This window comes from Marmota marmota, unplaced genomic scaffold (assembly GCF_001458135.2).
Source record: "Marmota marmota marmota unplaced genomic scaffold, marMar, whole genome shotgun sequence".
Lineage (NCBI taxonomy): Eukaryota > Metazoa > Chordata > Mammalia > Rodentia > Sciuridae > Marmota > Marmota marmota.
In genome coordinates this window covers 11,245,098-11,261,986 of record NW_025999943.1, presented here as the reverse complement: position 1 = coordinate 11,261,986, position 16,889 = coordinate 11,245,098, and the positions used below count along the sequence as shown (strand labels likewise).

Here is a 16,889-nt window from a genome sequence, read left to right as displayed (position 1 = left end):
CACGTCCCCCAGGCTCAGTTGGCAATTCTTGATCTCTGCCCTTCTTCCCCAACCTTACTGCCTGTTATTTCAATTGCTTTCCCTGCCTGTAAATGCATCCTGTAAATCCATCTTTCCTCAAATCACTAGTTATTTATCTGAATTCTGTATTTTTTTTTTCCTTTGAGACAGGATCTTGCTATATTGTCCAGGCTGGTATCAAACTCCTGCTTCTGCCTCTTAAAAGTAGCTAATACTACAAGAACTTACCACAACGTCTGATATAAGTAGTCCTCTATTGCCAAAATTCCCTAATGGCTTCTAAATTGATTAGTTATCCAGTCTCATTTGGGGTTCCTACTAGCTTTGTACATATTTATGAGCTCTCAGCCTTTCTTCTTGTAGACACTCTCTGATCAGTTCCCCCCCCACACACACTAAAAAAAAGATACAACTCATCTCAGATACTTGAGCATTTCCACCTCCCCAAATCCCACAACACACCCATAAAATTACAACACTTTTGTATTCATTCTTAAATTTTTTCTTTTTTCTACCTTTCAATGTACATGTAGTAAAAATCTCAAGTTGATTATTAAAAGGTGCTATTATCCTATTGATGTTTACCATCCTTTCCTATTCTCTCTTAGACCTCTCCTGCATTGTTTTATAACTAATGGTTTGGGGGTTGCTAGAAGACAGGATCACATACCATCTACCCCACACTAGCTTTTTTTTTTTTAATATATTTTAGTTTTTTAGGTGGACACAATATCTTTATTTACATTTATGTGGTGCTGAGGATCGAACCCAGTGCCTAACTAAGCCACAATCCCAGCAACCCCCACACCTTTAAAAAATATTTTTACTTGTAGCTGGACATAATGACTTTATTTATTTATTTTCCAATGTGGTGCTGAGAATTGAACCCAGTGCCTCACACGTTAGGCAAGTGCTCTACCACTGAGCCACAACCCCAGCTCCTGCCTTGGTTTTTCACGGAGCAAATACTTGTTAAATGAAACTTATATTCCATGTCACCCATACCTACTATAGAACTAGAATTCATATTCTAACACCACTGCTAGTATCTTCTTAACTAAGCAAAAGCAATCCATGCTTTCTGCAAATGTAATAACAATTTCTTGCAATTCATTCACATCACTCTATACAACTTTGAAAAATCATCTATTTTATTGTTAGCTTATTAGATTATATCTTCATATGTTAGTTTATACCCTATATCATGACTGCAACAAAACTTTAACATTAAATTTGCCTTTTAATATAGGTTGAACGTACCTCATCCAAATGCCTGGGACAAAAAGTGTTTTGGATCTGGGATTTTTCAGGGGGTGGGATTCTAGAATATTCACATATACATAATGAGGTATCTTGGGGGGTGGGACCCAAATATAAACATGAAATTAATTTAGGTTTCACATACAACTTATACATATAGATTGAAGAAAATTTTCTTTCTTTTTAAAGACAGAATGTTGCTAAGTTGCTGAGGCTGGTCTTGAACTTAAGTCTCCCTAGTTGCATGGATTACAAGCATGCACCAACATATCTGGCAATAATATATTTTTTATACCTTTTATTTTACGTATTTATTTTTATGTGATGCTGAGGCTTGAACCCAGTGCCACACACATGCCAGCAAGCACTTTACCACTGAGCCACAACCCCGCCCCCAGCAATAATATATTTTTAAGGTGACCAATCACATGAGGTCAAGTGTAAAATTTTCCACTTGTGCCATCATGTTGGTACTCAAAAGTTTCAGATTCTGATCCATTATAGATTAGGGATGCTCAACCTGTATTTAAATTACTTTTAATAATGTAATAACACCCAAAGAGAAACGAGACTGTGCTAATACCCAGGATGTTTTGTTTATGAATATGCTACCCACAGGAAAATACACATTAAAAGGACAACAGAAAAAAATGGTAGTTAATTGTCATAATGAATTGTCAAATGTTCATTTAATGTTATCCCAGCCAAGCACTTCCAGAGAAGCACAGCAGTCCCTAGGGAGTGGTACTGCTCCAGTAAACACTTAAGATACAAGCAGAAAAATAAAGGCCTCCACAGGGAAGTCTGGGGGTAGCAAAAGGAGCCAAGATATGATGATAAAAATCATGGAAAGTTAATAGTAAAATACTGAATCCAAGAGTAAAATATATGAAAAATGTATACATAATAGTTCCAACAGCTAATTATTAAGTTTTAAAAACCTGTTCTCCTCCCCCTTTAGTAAAAGGATAGACAATTTTAGTCATGGTTCTATTAAATGTATTAAAATATACCTTGCATACTATATTACTTTTATAAAAAATTGTAACAGTTTTGGTTAACTTGACTTGATTCCATTTATTTGTACTTCAAAAGACACATACCATAGAAGACATATACCATTGTGACATGTTGATTAATACCCACACAAAAAAGCAAAACTCGTTGGATTGCCCAAACTTTAGTAACCAAGCTATTTTGTGTCTGTGAATGTGTTATCCAAAGGAAAGTAAATGCTAAATGACAAACAAGAAAAATGAATTAACAGTCAGTGTTCATTTAATGTTAAACCAGTCATATTATATACTTCAAAAATATGTAATATAATCCTTTTAAAAAATGTTATAGTTATTAATATTTATTTGTTTGTTTGTATCTGGTGCTAAGAGTCGAACCCAGTGCCTCACACATGCTAGGCAAGCGCTTTACCACTGAGCTACTGTAATCTTGAAAAAAATTTTAAATCCTTTCCAAGTGTTGTATATAATTTATCTCCCAACTTTTCATCATCTCTTAGATCAAGAAATGGCAAAACTGTAAAACTTATTTATAAAGTCTCCAGACTTGGTGTCATTCCCTTCTTAAAAATCTACAAAGGGGCTGGGATTGTGGCTCAGTGATACAGCGATCATCTAGCACGTGCGAGGCCCTGGGTTCGATCCGTAGCACCACATAAAAATAAAACAAAGGTATTGTGTCCAACTACTTCTAAAAAAAATAAATATTTTTTTAAATCTATAAAAAATACTAAAACGAATATACTTGGTTTATTTAGCAAATGAAGATAAAAACCAAAATGCAAGAATGTCTACTATACAATTAAGAAAAATGTTAATTTGATGTCTCTTCTGGAAATATTTAAAATCATAATTACAAAAGCAATCCAGAAAAGCAAGCAATGTGTATGCCACAGGTAATTTTTAAAATCCTCAAAGTTCGTCAAACTGGTTAGTAATAAACTCAAAAGATCCTGATAAAGGCAGTAAGCAACCGAAAACAGAAGGGAACAGAAGGGAACCTGGTGATCTTTACAAACACTTGAAAATACCTGAATAATTTACTCTTAAATAGGGACTATTAACACAAAAGACCAATTCAGAGAAATGTTTTGAGAACTATGAATTATGTGCTCTCCCCTTATATTTGTAAAAGATAGTTTTTAAATCTGCTTTAATACCCAACTAATTTATCCAAACCTGGCAAGAGAATTAGGTACTCCTTCAGAATATACGACTTTTACTGAATTATTTCTTCCAGAAATCTAAACAACTTTGTCATGTTAAAGTTACAAATTACTAGAAATTTAACATAATTAGACCACTGCTATACACAAAAGTCTGTATAATCCTCGCCTACAGGAAGTCTATATAGATGAACTCATCAATGACTTCAAGTTGCAATTTACTAGAAAGCCTTTCTGAGTATTTACTGACTAGTTGTTTCAAGAAGCCAACCTTTGCACTTCAGTTGGTTTCAATCCTCTCTTCAATAAGTATCAAGAGAAGATATGAAAGGAAAATATATAAACTTATAAAACCAGTAGCTTTCATTTTATTATCAATTAGAAAAAAAGGCCAGTTTCCTGGAGAGACTTTATGTTGGTCTTTTAAACTTACTTCTAGGTCCTTTGGTCTTCGTATTTGTGGATCCAATACGCACGTATTTGGTAGAGTTAATACACAGAACATACGCTATGATTTTGGTTTCACATTTTATTTCAAATGTTAAAAATTTGTCTTCTGTCATATTGCCAACCTCACCCAATCTCCATCCTTTGAGCAAGATGTCTTGATTCTCATCTCTCACCCCAATTTTGTATTTTTCTTTCCTTTTTTTGCTAAGACAGCATGGTGGTGGCTCTTCTTTTTAGCCAAATTTTATTCAAAACTTGGTTTACTCACATTCTTGGCTGGCTCTTCTTGCTCTGACCCTCCAAAGCAATGGTGAAGTTGTCTTTATGGACTTTCTTCCCATTTGTCACCCACTAAACTTCAAACTTAAAGATGAAGCCCAATTCCATTTTCTTAACTATTATACACATAGGCTGAGACAAAAAGGCTCATTAAATATTTGTTGAATAAATAAATGTGGGATTCTCATCCACACAAACTGTTACATTAACTCTACTCATAGGGCTGGGACTGTGGCTCACCAGTAGAGCGCTCGCCTAGCACTTGTGAGGCCCTGGGTTCGATCCTCAGCACCACATAAAAATAAATAAATAAAGGTATTGTGTCCAACTACAGCTAAAAAACAAATACAAAAAACAACATCAAAAAACTCTACTCTTTCAATCTAGGTCATTACTCCATTTTTTTCTCCTGAAAATTTCCTCAGATCAGTTTAAGAAACAGCCATTCGTGCTCACTTCAGCAGTACACATAATATTGAAACAATACAAAAAGATTAGCATGGCCCCTGTGCCAGAATGACACAAATTCGGGAAGCCTTCCATATTTAAAGAAAAAAGAGAAAAAAAAAAACAAAAACATTGTGGTGGCACATGCCTTTAAGAGAGGCTGAGGCAAGAGGATCACAAGTTTAAAGCCGGACTCATCAATTTAGCAAATAAAATATTTTAAAAGGGCTACAGGTGTTACTCAGAGACTAAGTACTCTTGGGCTCAATCGCCAGTTTAAAAAAAAAGAAATACAGCCATTCTTTGGAATTCTCAGGGGACTGGTTCTAGGAAACCCCTCGGATACCAAAATGGATGGATGGTCAAGTCCCTTAATAAACAGTATAGAATTTCATAAAACCAGGGCTGGGATTGTGGCTCAGCCGTAGAGCGCTTGCCTAGCATGGACGGGACCCAGGTTCGATCCTCAGCACCTCATAAAAATAAAGGTATTGTGTTGTGTCCATCTACACCTAAAAAAAAATAAATATTTTTTAAAAAAAGAATTTCATAAAACCTACACATATTCCTCCTATACTTCCATCTTGAGTTACTTATAGTTACTATTAGTGTAAATGCTATATGAACAGCTATTATAATGTATTGTGTAGGGAACAATAACAAAATATTTATCCATGTTCAATATACATTTCAATTTGAGTTTGTTAAACCCACAACTATGGGTCTCATGGACACAGAGGGCAATCTACTTAATGACAAGCATTGTGTATGAATACTAATGAAGACAAAATGTAGGCACAAATAAGTATCATATGCTGATGAAGTGACATGAATGAAAAGAGGTGACATGAAATTCTGTTGGGAAGAGACCTATGAAAATAACTGAAAGAGGGCTGGGGTTGTGGATCAGTGGTAGAGCACTTGCCTAGCACATGTGAGGCACTGGGTTGTATCCTCAGCATCACATATATTTATTTTAGTTTTAGGTGGGCACAATACCTTTATTTTATTTTTATGTGGTGCTGAGGATCGAACCCAGTGCCTCACACGTGCCAGGCAAGCGCGCTACCACTTGAGCCACAACCCCAGCCCCCTCAGCATCACATATAAATAAATTAAATAAAGGTATTGTGTTCACCTACAACTAAAAATATATTTTTAAAATACATTAAAAAGTATCTGGAAGAGGGAGGAATCACCTTAGATTTTGTGAGCAAGGGTCAGGGAATGTAGATAGTGTTAAAAAGGTAGACTTGGGGGGTTAAATAAAGCCCTACAATACAATTTGGTTTTAATTCAGATAGAAAGCTACTACATTTGAAAAAGCAAAGGGATAATGGGCAAGATGGTGCATGCCTATAATTCCTAGCGACTTAGAAGTCTGAGGCAGGAGGATCAAAAGTTTAAGACCAGCCTGGGCCAATTAGTGAAATACTGTCTCAAAATAAAATCAAAAAGGGTTGGAGACATAATTCAGTGATAGGACCAGGATGTGGTTGTTGTTTTAAAAGGATGCATTAGATATTTTGTGCCAGTAAATTGCAAGAGCAAATGAAAAAAAAAAAAAAAAAACAGAATGGCTAAGAAGGAGAATTGTAGTCATCACCTTCAGTGATAGATGGTGCCACGAGAATACTATTTATTTACCAGGCAGAGGTTTTCTAGTGTTTATAATTTCAACCACCTAGGAGCACTCAAATCCAAAACATTAATCCATAGATTACACCTTCATTTTTACTTAAGGGCTATCTCCCTTTACTACCAATCCTGAAAACACTTACCTTTGCTGTTGTTAGTACCCTCTCATCTTTCAAACTAGAAACTACTAGAACACTTGCCTCCTTCATCCCAATAACTAGTCCCAGTTAAATTCGCCCTCTCTTAATTATACATATCTGGAATGTGCACAGTCCTCATTGCCTCTAAATATCCTTTCAAATATCATAGAAATGTTGGGAGATAGGTAAGTGATCAATGCAGTCCATCTGCTTTCTACATCATTGTTATTGATCCAGTCACTCTAAAACTTAAAATATCTACACTGACTCCCAGTCATCTGAAAGATAAAAACCTAAACTTGGATCAATAACAATCTTATTCCAACTTTCCACGTGCATGTATGTCTGTGTGTGCACACACGCTGGCAATTAAACATATAGTCTTATGCATACAAAGCACACATTTCTATCTTTGAACTGCATCCTTGGCCTCTAAACTTTACTTCTTGTTTGTTCTCTACCACTCCAGCCTCACTTCCTAAGACATCTTCTCATTACCTGTTCAGGGTCTCTGTTAACTGCCATTAGCTCTTTTGACCACTACCCGTCCAAAAAGCTACAACTGGCAAGTATTTACTCACCTTTAAGAGCTGCTAAAAGGTTATCATCCTGATGCAGTCTCCCCCAAATAAATGAATATGTGCATCTTAGTTTTCAGAGCATTTTCTATGCGTTTTATTAATATACTGTTTACTTACAAGTCTACTTATGTCCATTAAACTTCAAATTCCAAGAAAGCAGGGGGCCTTATTCTGTGCATTTTTACATTATTAATAAACACCATGTCTGTCATACAACTGGTGTTACTCATCCACCAAGCAAACATTTAATAATGACTTGCTACTAAATGAGAATAAATCACTATATGGTAGGTAAGGTTACCTACTCTTTTAGGTCTAATATTCTAAATGAACAGATAACCTCACACAAGTATTACAGAAATCTTGACTGTCACAAGTTTTCAGGTATTAAATTTGCTAGAATATTTTATGGATATTATCAAGTAGATAATAAACACAAAAGAAAAGAATAAAAGTGAAAAGGAGCCAGAGGTATACTCCGTGGTAGGGCACATGCCCGATATATTGGAGGCCCTGGGTTTGACCCCTAGCACCAAAAATAAAAAAGTGAAAACTGTAGAGTGTAAACATTAACATATACAACTGACTTCCTAAAACCTGGGAGCTCAAATTCCTTTCCTACAGTAGGGAAAACATCGTTTAATTATACTATAGGAAACTGACCTTGCAATAACACTAAGTGGTAAATGTACAACCCAACATTATTCATTTTTAAAGATAATAATAAATGAATTATATAATGATTGTACAATGGGATTCTGGTATTACAATCATGAAAGGAAGCAATAAGACTTTGACAAAGTTACTCCTCTAGACCAACACTGTACTGAAGAAAAATAACTGAAGACATGCAATTTTAATTTTCCTGGACACCACATTAAAAGGAGATATAAAAAGTAAAAGGTGAAATTAGCTTAATAGCCTATTCCATCAAGCATCAAATATTATCATTTTAACAGGCAAGTATATGAGTTAGAGATCTCTGTTTTACATTCTAGTCTTTATACTATGGCTTTCCACATCCAATTCAGATGAACTTTCTTCAGAAATACTTATATTTGTATTTGGATTATGTAAAACTGAAGATTCAAAAGTAGATTCATATACCCAAAAGTATGTTCAATGCTTGAGATAATACTGGTAAGATTACACTAGGTAAAACACTTCCACTTTATTTGCTCTTCTAGGTCTACAACACAAATTAGGGCAAAAGACTAGCCCATTGGGTTCACAGTTGTATCCAGCATACCCAGTCATCAAGAAATATAGCAACTGTCAATATAGCATCTGTGTATTTAAATAAGACTTTCAAATGTTCCTAATACTTAACAAGTGTATCATTGCTCATATAAATAAGACCTGTAAGAAAAAGGAATTAGAAACTGGTTGTGACAGGTAGTGTTCTTCCACAGTCAGGTAATTCCAAAATAATTTCAAAGATCAATCTGCATTTTCACCAATATAAGAAATGTTTCATCAACTCTTAGGTTTAAACAGAATGAACTCCCAAATCTTTAGTTTACCTTACCTCTAACCTAAATAATACATACACTAAACACATCATATCTCACAGCAGAAACTAAAAATGTGAATATCCATTTTCTATATTGTATTTCCCACTTCTAAACTCCCAAGCTTGTCAGTTTCCCAAAACTTTTGATCTTCCCCATACTATTTTTTTTAAATATAATGGCACAAGATAAAGGTCAATGTGGCACAATATACAACTAAAAAAAGTTTTATTTTCCTCAATTTATCATCATGCATAAATCTAAAGACCAGTAACAGATCAAATATAATCTAAAATTCTTACAGCTTTAGAGTGAGATAATAGTGGGGATGGTAAATATGCAAGGAGGTAGAGGAAGGAACCATATGCTAAATCAGAGTTCAGTAATTTACAGGATGTCAAGTAGAAAATTCAAGGCAATTTCATTTTTAACGTTTACCATTTGTTCCTGCATTCGTGTGCATAAAAGTAAAGGTAAGCACTGAGTTTTGTAGGGCTTTAAATCATTTTAGTGTCATAGAATTTATAAATGATTTGATTATTCAGTGTGAAAAACATGTTAAGTAATCTACTACCTACATAATTTTTTTAAATGCTTTTTCTCACTTAGCCTGCATGAAAATTACTCATTTGGAAAATAGGCTAATAAGCCACCACCCCCTTCAGTAGAAGTGGCCTAGCATCTTGGTCCTGGGCTTGCAAACTGCATGGAATCTGACTACTGAACAGAAAGATAAAACAGGGTGTGTGTTGGCACAACGTTAATAAATAAAAAGGCAGATGGGATGACTTTCTTGGTTACAGATAAATGATCCTTCACAGTGCTAAACCCATCATTACTTTACAAAATGTTTTATCACCAGATGCAGAGGTTCATGCCTATAATCCCAGCAACTTGGGAGGTTGATGCAGGAGGATTGCGACTTCAAACCCAGCCTCAGCAACTTACTGAGGCTCTAACCAACTCATCAAGAGTCTGTGTCTAATAAAATATTTTTTAAAAGGGCTGGTTAAGTGCCCCCGAGTTCAATCCCTAATGCAAAAAAAGAAGAAGTTGTTTTATCAATGTACATTTCCTGGGAAAAAATCAAGAGATGATAAATCTATGCTAGGGTGGCCTTGGACCAGAGAGATACCCAGGTAACATCTGGATCACAATTAGCAATACCTTTTTAGTATTTCCTGTACAGATCTTAAGATTATATTTGCCAAAGGTAATCAACCAATACACTGAAAGGCTCAAAATTGGTTATTGTTTTTATAGTTACAATTTTAGGGAAGAAAATATTTTCCATAATAACAACTATGTGTTCTCATTATGGGCCAATTTAATTTTTAAAGATACTACATAATTTTGAATAAACATTAAAAACACACACAGATGTATATTGCCACAAATTTTTCTCACAGGGCTATAAATTTTTACCATTAAATTATTAAAAGATGTCCACCTACTGAACTGTAATGAGGATTACTTTCTAAACCAACTAACAAAGAATGAAGCTACAAAGCAAGTGAAATGTTTGATATGCTTATGATGTAAATATGCTTAAGAAATAATATTTTATCTTTAATCTAGAAAAGTAAAAGAAAAACTCACACAAAGTAAAAGTCAAGCAATCATTTTAATCCATAAAAATGGTATCATTCTAGCACCTTCTCCCATCAGGCATAAGCATGTCCAAAAATACTGGTATAAAAACAAGATTGTTACACTGTCTTGTCTTTGATAATTATATGGACAGATGAAAATCAGCTTAGTGAAAGTCTTTTATTTTATAAAATTTTCAAAATATTTTCTGTATTTCTTAGAATAACTGAGTTTGTAAGCCTAACAATAAAACCCTACTTGCAAAAATCGTTAAGAAACACACATCATATATTATGGGGCACTTAGTAGCTAGTACATTTCTTAGTCAAAAATAATGAACCTTTGCAGTGTTTTTCAACTGGCAACAAGTGGAAATGTTTGGGTGGTGTTTTAGATTGTCTCAATGACTGGCCAAGGATTCTAACAACCTACAATGTACTAGAACAGTAAAGTATGACAGCAAAACAACACTGTCAAAAAATGCTACTATGCCTTTTCTTTTCTTTTTTCTTTTTCTTTCTCTACAAGCATCAACATCTCCTGGGAACTTGTGAAATGCACATGCTTTGGTTCCACCTCTGCCCTACTGAATCAGAAACTTTGGAGTGGAGAGCCCAGAGATTTTTTTTTTTTTAAATGGGCCTCCCAGGTGGTTCTACAGCATGCTTAAGTTTTGATAACCACCACTTTAGAACAATGTCTGTGGCTGCTTTCCTTAATTTAGAGAATGAATTTCTTCCACTTTTGTACTGTAAGTCTACATAAGTGCCCAACACATATAGTACAACCTCTGAATACAAACTACTACAATAAATCAATGCTCATGGCAAAATTCTAAATGGCATGGCTCCCCATAAATCCTATATGATTAAAAAATATGATTTTCTAGATGATTGCTCCAGTCATTTTCAGTTTGCTAAACTGACACCAAAGTTATGCCAATGTATAAAATAGTCAAGTCTGGGAATACGCACAAAGTTCTAATTAGCTCAAAAAATTAAAATATGCAAAATACTACAGAGCAAATTACTGGGATTGTCTCTAACACCAGAAAGGACAGAATTTACAGAATGACTATGTGAGATTCAGTTTAGTTTTTCTCATTACATAAAAACACTAACCACCATATTTAACTAAGGAACATCTCAAATTTGATATTGGTTTATGTTACCTAGCAATGTGCAAATACTCTGAAGAAAAAATGAACAATTACTCTAACAAATGTACAATAAGATGTTTTCTGCACTTCCAAACTTGAGATAACTCGCAAAAATAAATTATTTGAATAGTCATATAAAAATAAAAACGCAGGTAACTCATAGTCCAAACATGGCACAAATAATAAGGCAAAGGATTATATTTACATAGTTCTTATAAAATCCAAAAACATACACAAAATCTCATTCATATTCACAAAAGCCTGGTCAGTTGACAAATATTAATGTCTTTTTCTATAAAAGAACCTAAAACATGAAAAGTACACCTCAGAGATCCAGGGAAAAATACAAAACTTGATTGTGGCTATGAAATTTTTGACAGTAGCTCACATACAAAGAGATGCACAATACAAATATAAAATGAAAATGTGAAGTTGTCTAAGAACTAGAAAAAATACATATAATTATCAATTTTAAAGTCTTCACCACAAACAACAAACCACTTACATATAGTATTTAAGAAATTCGAGGTCCACTTACATTGCTGTCAATATAAGGCAGGGTCCTGTATTTAAGGAATAACCAAAAAAAAAAAATTCAACTAAATTATTTTAAAATATGGGGAATATTTTTAAAAAGGGAAAAAATTCATATGTTCAAACAAGTAAACTTCCACTTAATTCTTCCTACTTCTACTAATTCTATTTTAACTTTGGGTGTGAAGGGTATAACATGAAATCTGGGTGAATATATACCTGCAAGAGATAAGTAAAATTTTATAGACACTAAAAAGCTGAACACCATTACTTCTAAAGCTCATTTCTTTAACCCAGAAAAAGAAATTGAAAAACAATTATGATTTGGACTTCTTTTAGAATCAACAAAATAAAGTATTTGCTGCAGAGGAAGAGTTGGTAACAATAATGGTGCTTCAAGTCATAAAACAATATATTTGAATTCTCTCCAAATGTATATACATGAACTCTGGCTACATCATGTTAAGAATTTTAATAACTTCAACCCAGAAATAATAAGCTTTTGTTTCTCCAAAGACAAATCAAAATATAGAAAACACATGCCAAAATAAAAATATAACCAAATAAGTTCAACAAAGAGGTCTTTTATAGGTATTATAAACTAAACAGGTAATAAAAAAAAGACAAAGAGGGCAAATAAAATGCTTAGATAACACAGCACTATGGTAGAGCCTTTAAATATTTTCTTAGTTTCAAACTTCAATAATTAATATTGTTATTTAGTTACCAGGAAACAACAACAAAACCCTCAAAATGTTTTTTACAACACATAAAATACCACTTTTGATAGTTTTAAAAGGAAATATGTAACATATAAATCCAGATTTTAAAGACCTGACACAGGAATTTCTGCAATTTTTTGTTATTTCAGTGTTAGAATCTAAACTACTTGATCAGAAGGTCAACTGTGAAACAATTGTATGCATGTTTTGTTTTATACGACTTTGGAAAATATGTAAAGGGAACATAAGACAATTATTTCCTATTGTTAAATATTAAGTTATAAAGGCTTATGAAAATGAGACAATGCTCTTCTATAAAAGTATAAGGGGACTGCTAATTTATTTAATTATATGAGCATTTTATGATAAAATAAACCTATGCTGGTATATATAACTTAAGAAATGCACTTTTTGCTTTGATATATGGAGATCAGTATTCTTTGGTATGAAACTGGCCTTAAAAATGTCCTCACTTTCAACAGCTAGGTATTGAAATATTTACAGCAGAAGTAACATAAACCAGCTTTTGAGGTATTTGTCTTCTCCCGCCAAAAGCCCATGACTACAAACAATCTAATCAGAAAGTGAATACCGTAAAATATTTACTACTGGGTCTAATAAACAAGAATTCATCGTTTTATTCTTGAAAGTAAGAGATTCGATTTTTAAAATCACTGCAATCCTCTGAAAATCATATTAGATATTGCGACAAAACTCTTATACAAAAAACATTTAAATATCACTCTCTCCCCACGAAACTACGTCCTCTGTTGTTTTCAAAATGACATGGCCCTTCTATTTTTGACTAGTACCATTTGACATTAAATTTCAATCCTTTTAAATCTTTTTCCACACTTCGATCACATTCTTTCACAACTCATCATTTCAATCACACATTTGTCTTCTTTCTCATTCAGAATGTATATTGTAACTGTCAACCACCATGAACTAGTGACTTTTAGTCATTCATAGTGATATTTATCAATTATTACACTTCATGCATAAAGAGAAAGCTACTGAAATATTTAAAAAGTATGTTTTTTAATAAATCATAAAAGTATAATTTACTGTTTGCAAAACAAGAGCCAAAGTTTTTGTCCTTGTTGATAATTTCCATTAAACAGCAATTATGGATTATTTCCCCTAATATACTATTGTAGAATTAAAAACAAATATTTAATCTCTTTGACTTAATGCTCAGCACTGATCTAAGAAAAAAAAAATTTTTAAACTCACGGAATAACAAATTATATCTATGAAATATCAGTAAACCAAACTACTTTAAAAGCTACATCTGTCAAGAACATCAATTCATTTGCTTTCAAAATGAACAAAAATGGGGGAAATTCCAAAAAAATACACTGCTAGAATAAAAGAATTAGAAAAATCAAAGTACATTTATTTTACACATTTTAACTACAGAAAGCATATGAAACCTAAATCCCGCAGACTTTAAAATTGGTACTTAAAATCATCACACACACACACACATACACCCCCCCTCCGCAAAAAACCCCACTGTGATTATTATAATTATTTCATATTAATCTTTTTATGGAAAAAAAATGATAGCATAAGACAACTTCATACTTATTTAGAAAGCTAACACTATTGAATTTTCTCTTCATTTTTATATCTACCACTTTTATGTAAATGACATTCAAAAAAGTGTTCCTTGGTATACTAATTCACAAGAAAAAATATTGAATTACCAGCCATGAAGTTGTTTAACTATACAAAAACACTAACAACTGAATAACTAGGAGTTCAGAGATGCTCCACTTGACTGTCACTCAGAAGCTGACTGTTCCCAGGATAAACTTGGTAAGTACTGGAACAAGGATTTTCTTGATGCAGGGGAAAAGCTGTGTAGAACTCTGTTCTTGGAGCCAGAGTTGAGCCCGGACACTAGGATGTTCAGGAGATTAAGAAATCTTTGTGCACTGGCTTTCAAATGTTCTTGAACGAATCATACAGAACTTCATAGCCTTGGCAAAAGGTAGCTTGGTATTAACATCAAAGTAACAAGTTTCTCCCAATCTGAATTCAGTTTTGAATGAAATACAATGCTAAAAATTACTGGAGGATTAGATAAATAAAACACGTTATATGAAAGGTAGACTTAAGTGCGATAAATATCACTTAAAACTGTAATTAATTTTAAAAGTCCTCACATCCAAGTTAGTATCACAAATTAAAACAAATTCTACTCTCTGCCACCTTACACTCAAGAAAACTAGTAATAAGTCTTTTGACTATTATTTTCTAATTGTTTTCAAAGAACTGCCCAAAAAAAGCTTGTGAATATTCCAAGTTTTAGATAATAATTCCAAACACACTGTTCTGACTACAAAAATATATAATAAGAAATACTGCAGATAAAACATTATCTGGTACAACAGAATAAGCCTTAATTATGCTTTACAACCAACTGCTTTTATGGAAGATTTTAAGTTAACTAAGATTATTTCTTTCTAAAATATGCCCTCTACCAAAAACTGACATCATGGGAAAAATAAAAGGCATGATTTACATACTCTTTACCTAAAAACAGCAAATTATTTTTCAGAAAGGTGGTAAAAGTCTGTTATACATATATACAATGAAATGTTATGTGAGAAACAACTGCTGTCATCAGTGGGTGGTGAATTAGATTTGTAGTTTAAATTAAACAGGAAGTTCCTTAATGTAATTTTAAATAAACATGACCAATATACAAATTTTTAAATATAGCTATGAGTTTGTTTTGAGATAAACATTAATGTGATAAAATCAGTTTTTTCCAAATATTGAAAATCAAAATTCAAAATAGGTATCTGAAGGATGAGGGAGTTAATCAGAGGCTATCACCACTTTTAAGTTAATTCTCGGTTTTTAAAAATCAACATGTGAAACTATATTCCTTGCAAACACAGAGTCCTGGATGACAAACAAATTTTATAGGAAAGTGAAACTATAGGAAAATATTTTCAACAATTAAGTCATCTTTTTAATACCAATGTTCTCAAGAAACCTAGTCAACCACAAAATCACACAGAAAAAACCCTCATTAACTGCCAATCCAACAGTACTGAATCTTTTTTAAAAATTTAATACTACGTATATAATTGGGTAAGACCTAGATTTGACAGCAAATAGAGGTTGGCAGACAAGATTAAAACTATGTTATTTTATAAGCAGAAGAGATTTACTTTCAAACAGTTTTTTTCAAGATTCAAAAGATTTATTTTTTGGGGAAAAAAAACCACAGGACAAAGATACCCTTAAACTTCTCAGAGTATGTGAATATTCAGAATCTGTATGAAATATAGACAGCAAGTCCGATTTCACAGAACAGCAATGGTTTATACAAATTAAATGCATGCCCACCATCCCCAGAAATACTGCTCCATCTCCCCTTTATTGACATTAGCTTCCACTAAGCTTCTCTATCTTCAGGACTATGTGCACAGACGAAAAAGCAAAATCATTTTCACTTTTTAAACGGCTGGGATTAGTTGAAGCAACCAAACTATTACTGTTACAGCAAAGTTTAGTAAAACCATAAGAGAATACCACCAATAACATTTTTAAATGATCCAATATGATTTCTTTATTGAGATTAAGTAACTACATAGATTTCACAGTACTATGGCATAGTTATATTTAGCTAAGTCACAAATACATTTTAACATTCACAATGATGAGCATCATCATTACCATTCTAATCTACAAAGCTTATGAATAAAGAAAAATACAAAAACCTCAAATCTTACAAAAGAAAAAGTTTATGTCTACATACATTAACAATAAAACTATTTTAGGTAACAGGTAAAAGTGTAAAGGCATACCACTGAAATTTTTTTTTCTAAATAGCCAGGAATGAAAGAATGTTTAATATCTACGACGCTTATTAGGACCTTCAAAGTTGCCCCCTTGATTTCCTCTACCAAAGCCACCAGGACCACCACTCACAGGACCTACACCACTCATTGGTGCTTGAGGTGTTTCAGAACCTGTTCTATTCCCCATAGGTGAGCCCATTTGGGATGGCGGTCCTTGGGGAAATCTATCATTGTGCTATAATACCACATAAGAAATATGAAGTCCATTTGGAACACACCAAAAAAAAGTGACAAGAAAAATTGGCAAAATCCCAAGTGGTGGTGTCATGAAGTTCAGCAGAAAGTCCAGCAGAATCAGGATCACACATAGAAGGAAGAAAGGAGCAATTTAATTAGTTACTATGTTTAAAAATAAAAAAGCAGCATCTGAAGACTTACAAACTGCTAATGCTATGCCCCAATTTCATGAAAAAAAAAAAAACCTGTTATGACATAAGCAAATGACATTTTAGCCTATATTTAGCCAAAATTATGATATTGCTCAGATTCCT

General features: G+C 33.2%; 1 protein-coding gene and 1 pseudogene across 4 annotated transcripts in view; one reads left to right on the top strand and one right to left on the bottom strand.

Annotated features, from left to right (window-relative positions):
- The window catches only part of Pspc1 (paraspeckle component 1), a 94,690-nt gene that overhangs the window by 12,107 nt on the left and 65,694 nt on the right, over positions 1 to 16,889 (bottom strand). For 2 of the 4 annotated variants that reach the window (XM_015499357.2, XM_048801451.1), the window contains one exon: positions 15,716 to 16,573. The exons of the other annotated variants lie outside the window; for them this stretch is intronic. In XM_015499357.2, the coding sequence (XP_015354843.1) occupies positions 16,388 to 16,573 (186 nt within the window). In that variant the 3' untranslated portion in view covers positions 15,716 to 16,387. Of the gene's footprint in view, positions 1 to 15,715; positions 16,574 to 16,889 lie in introns of those variants that run through there. 4 annotated transcript variants of the gene reach the window in all.
- Positions 4,641 to 4,741, top strand: LOC125616353 (annotated as a pseudogene).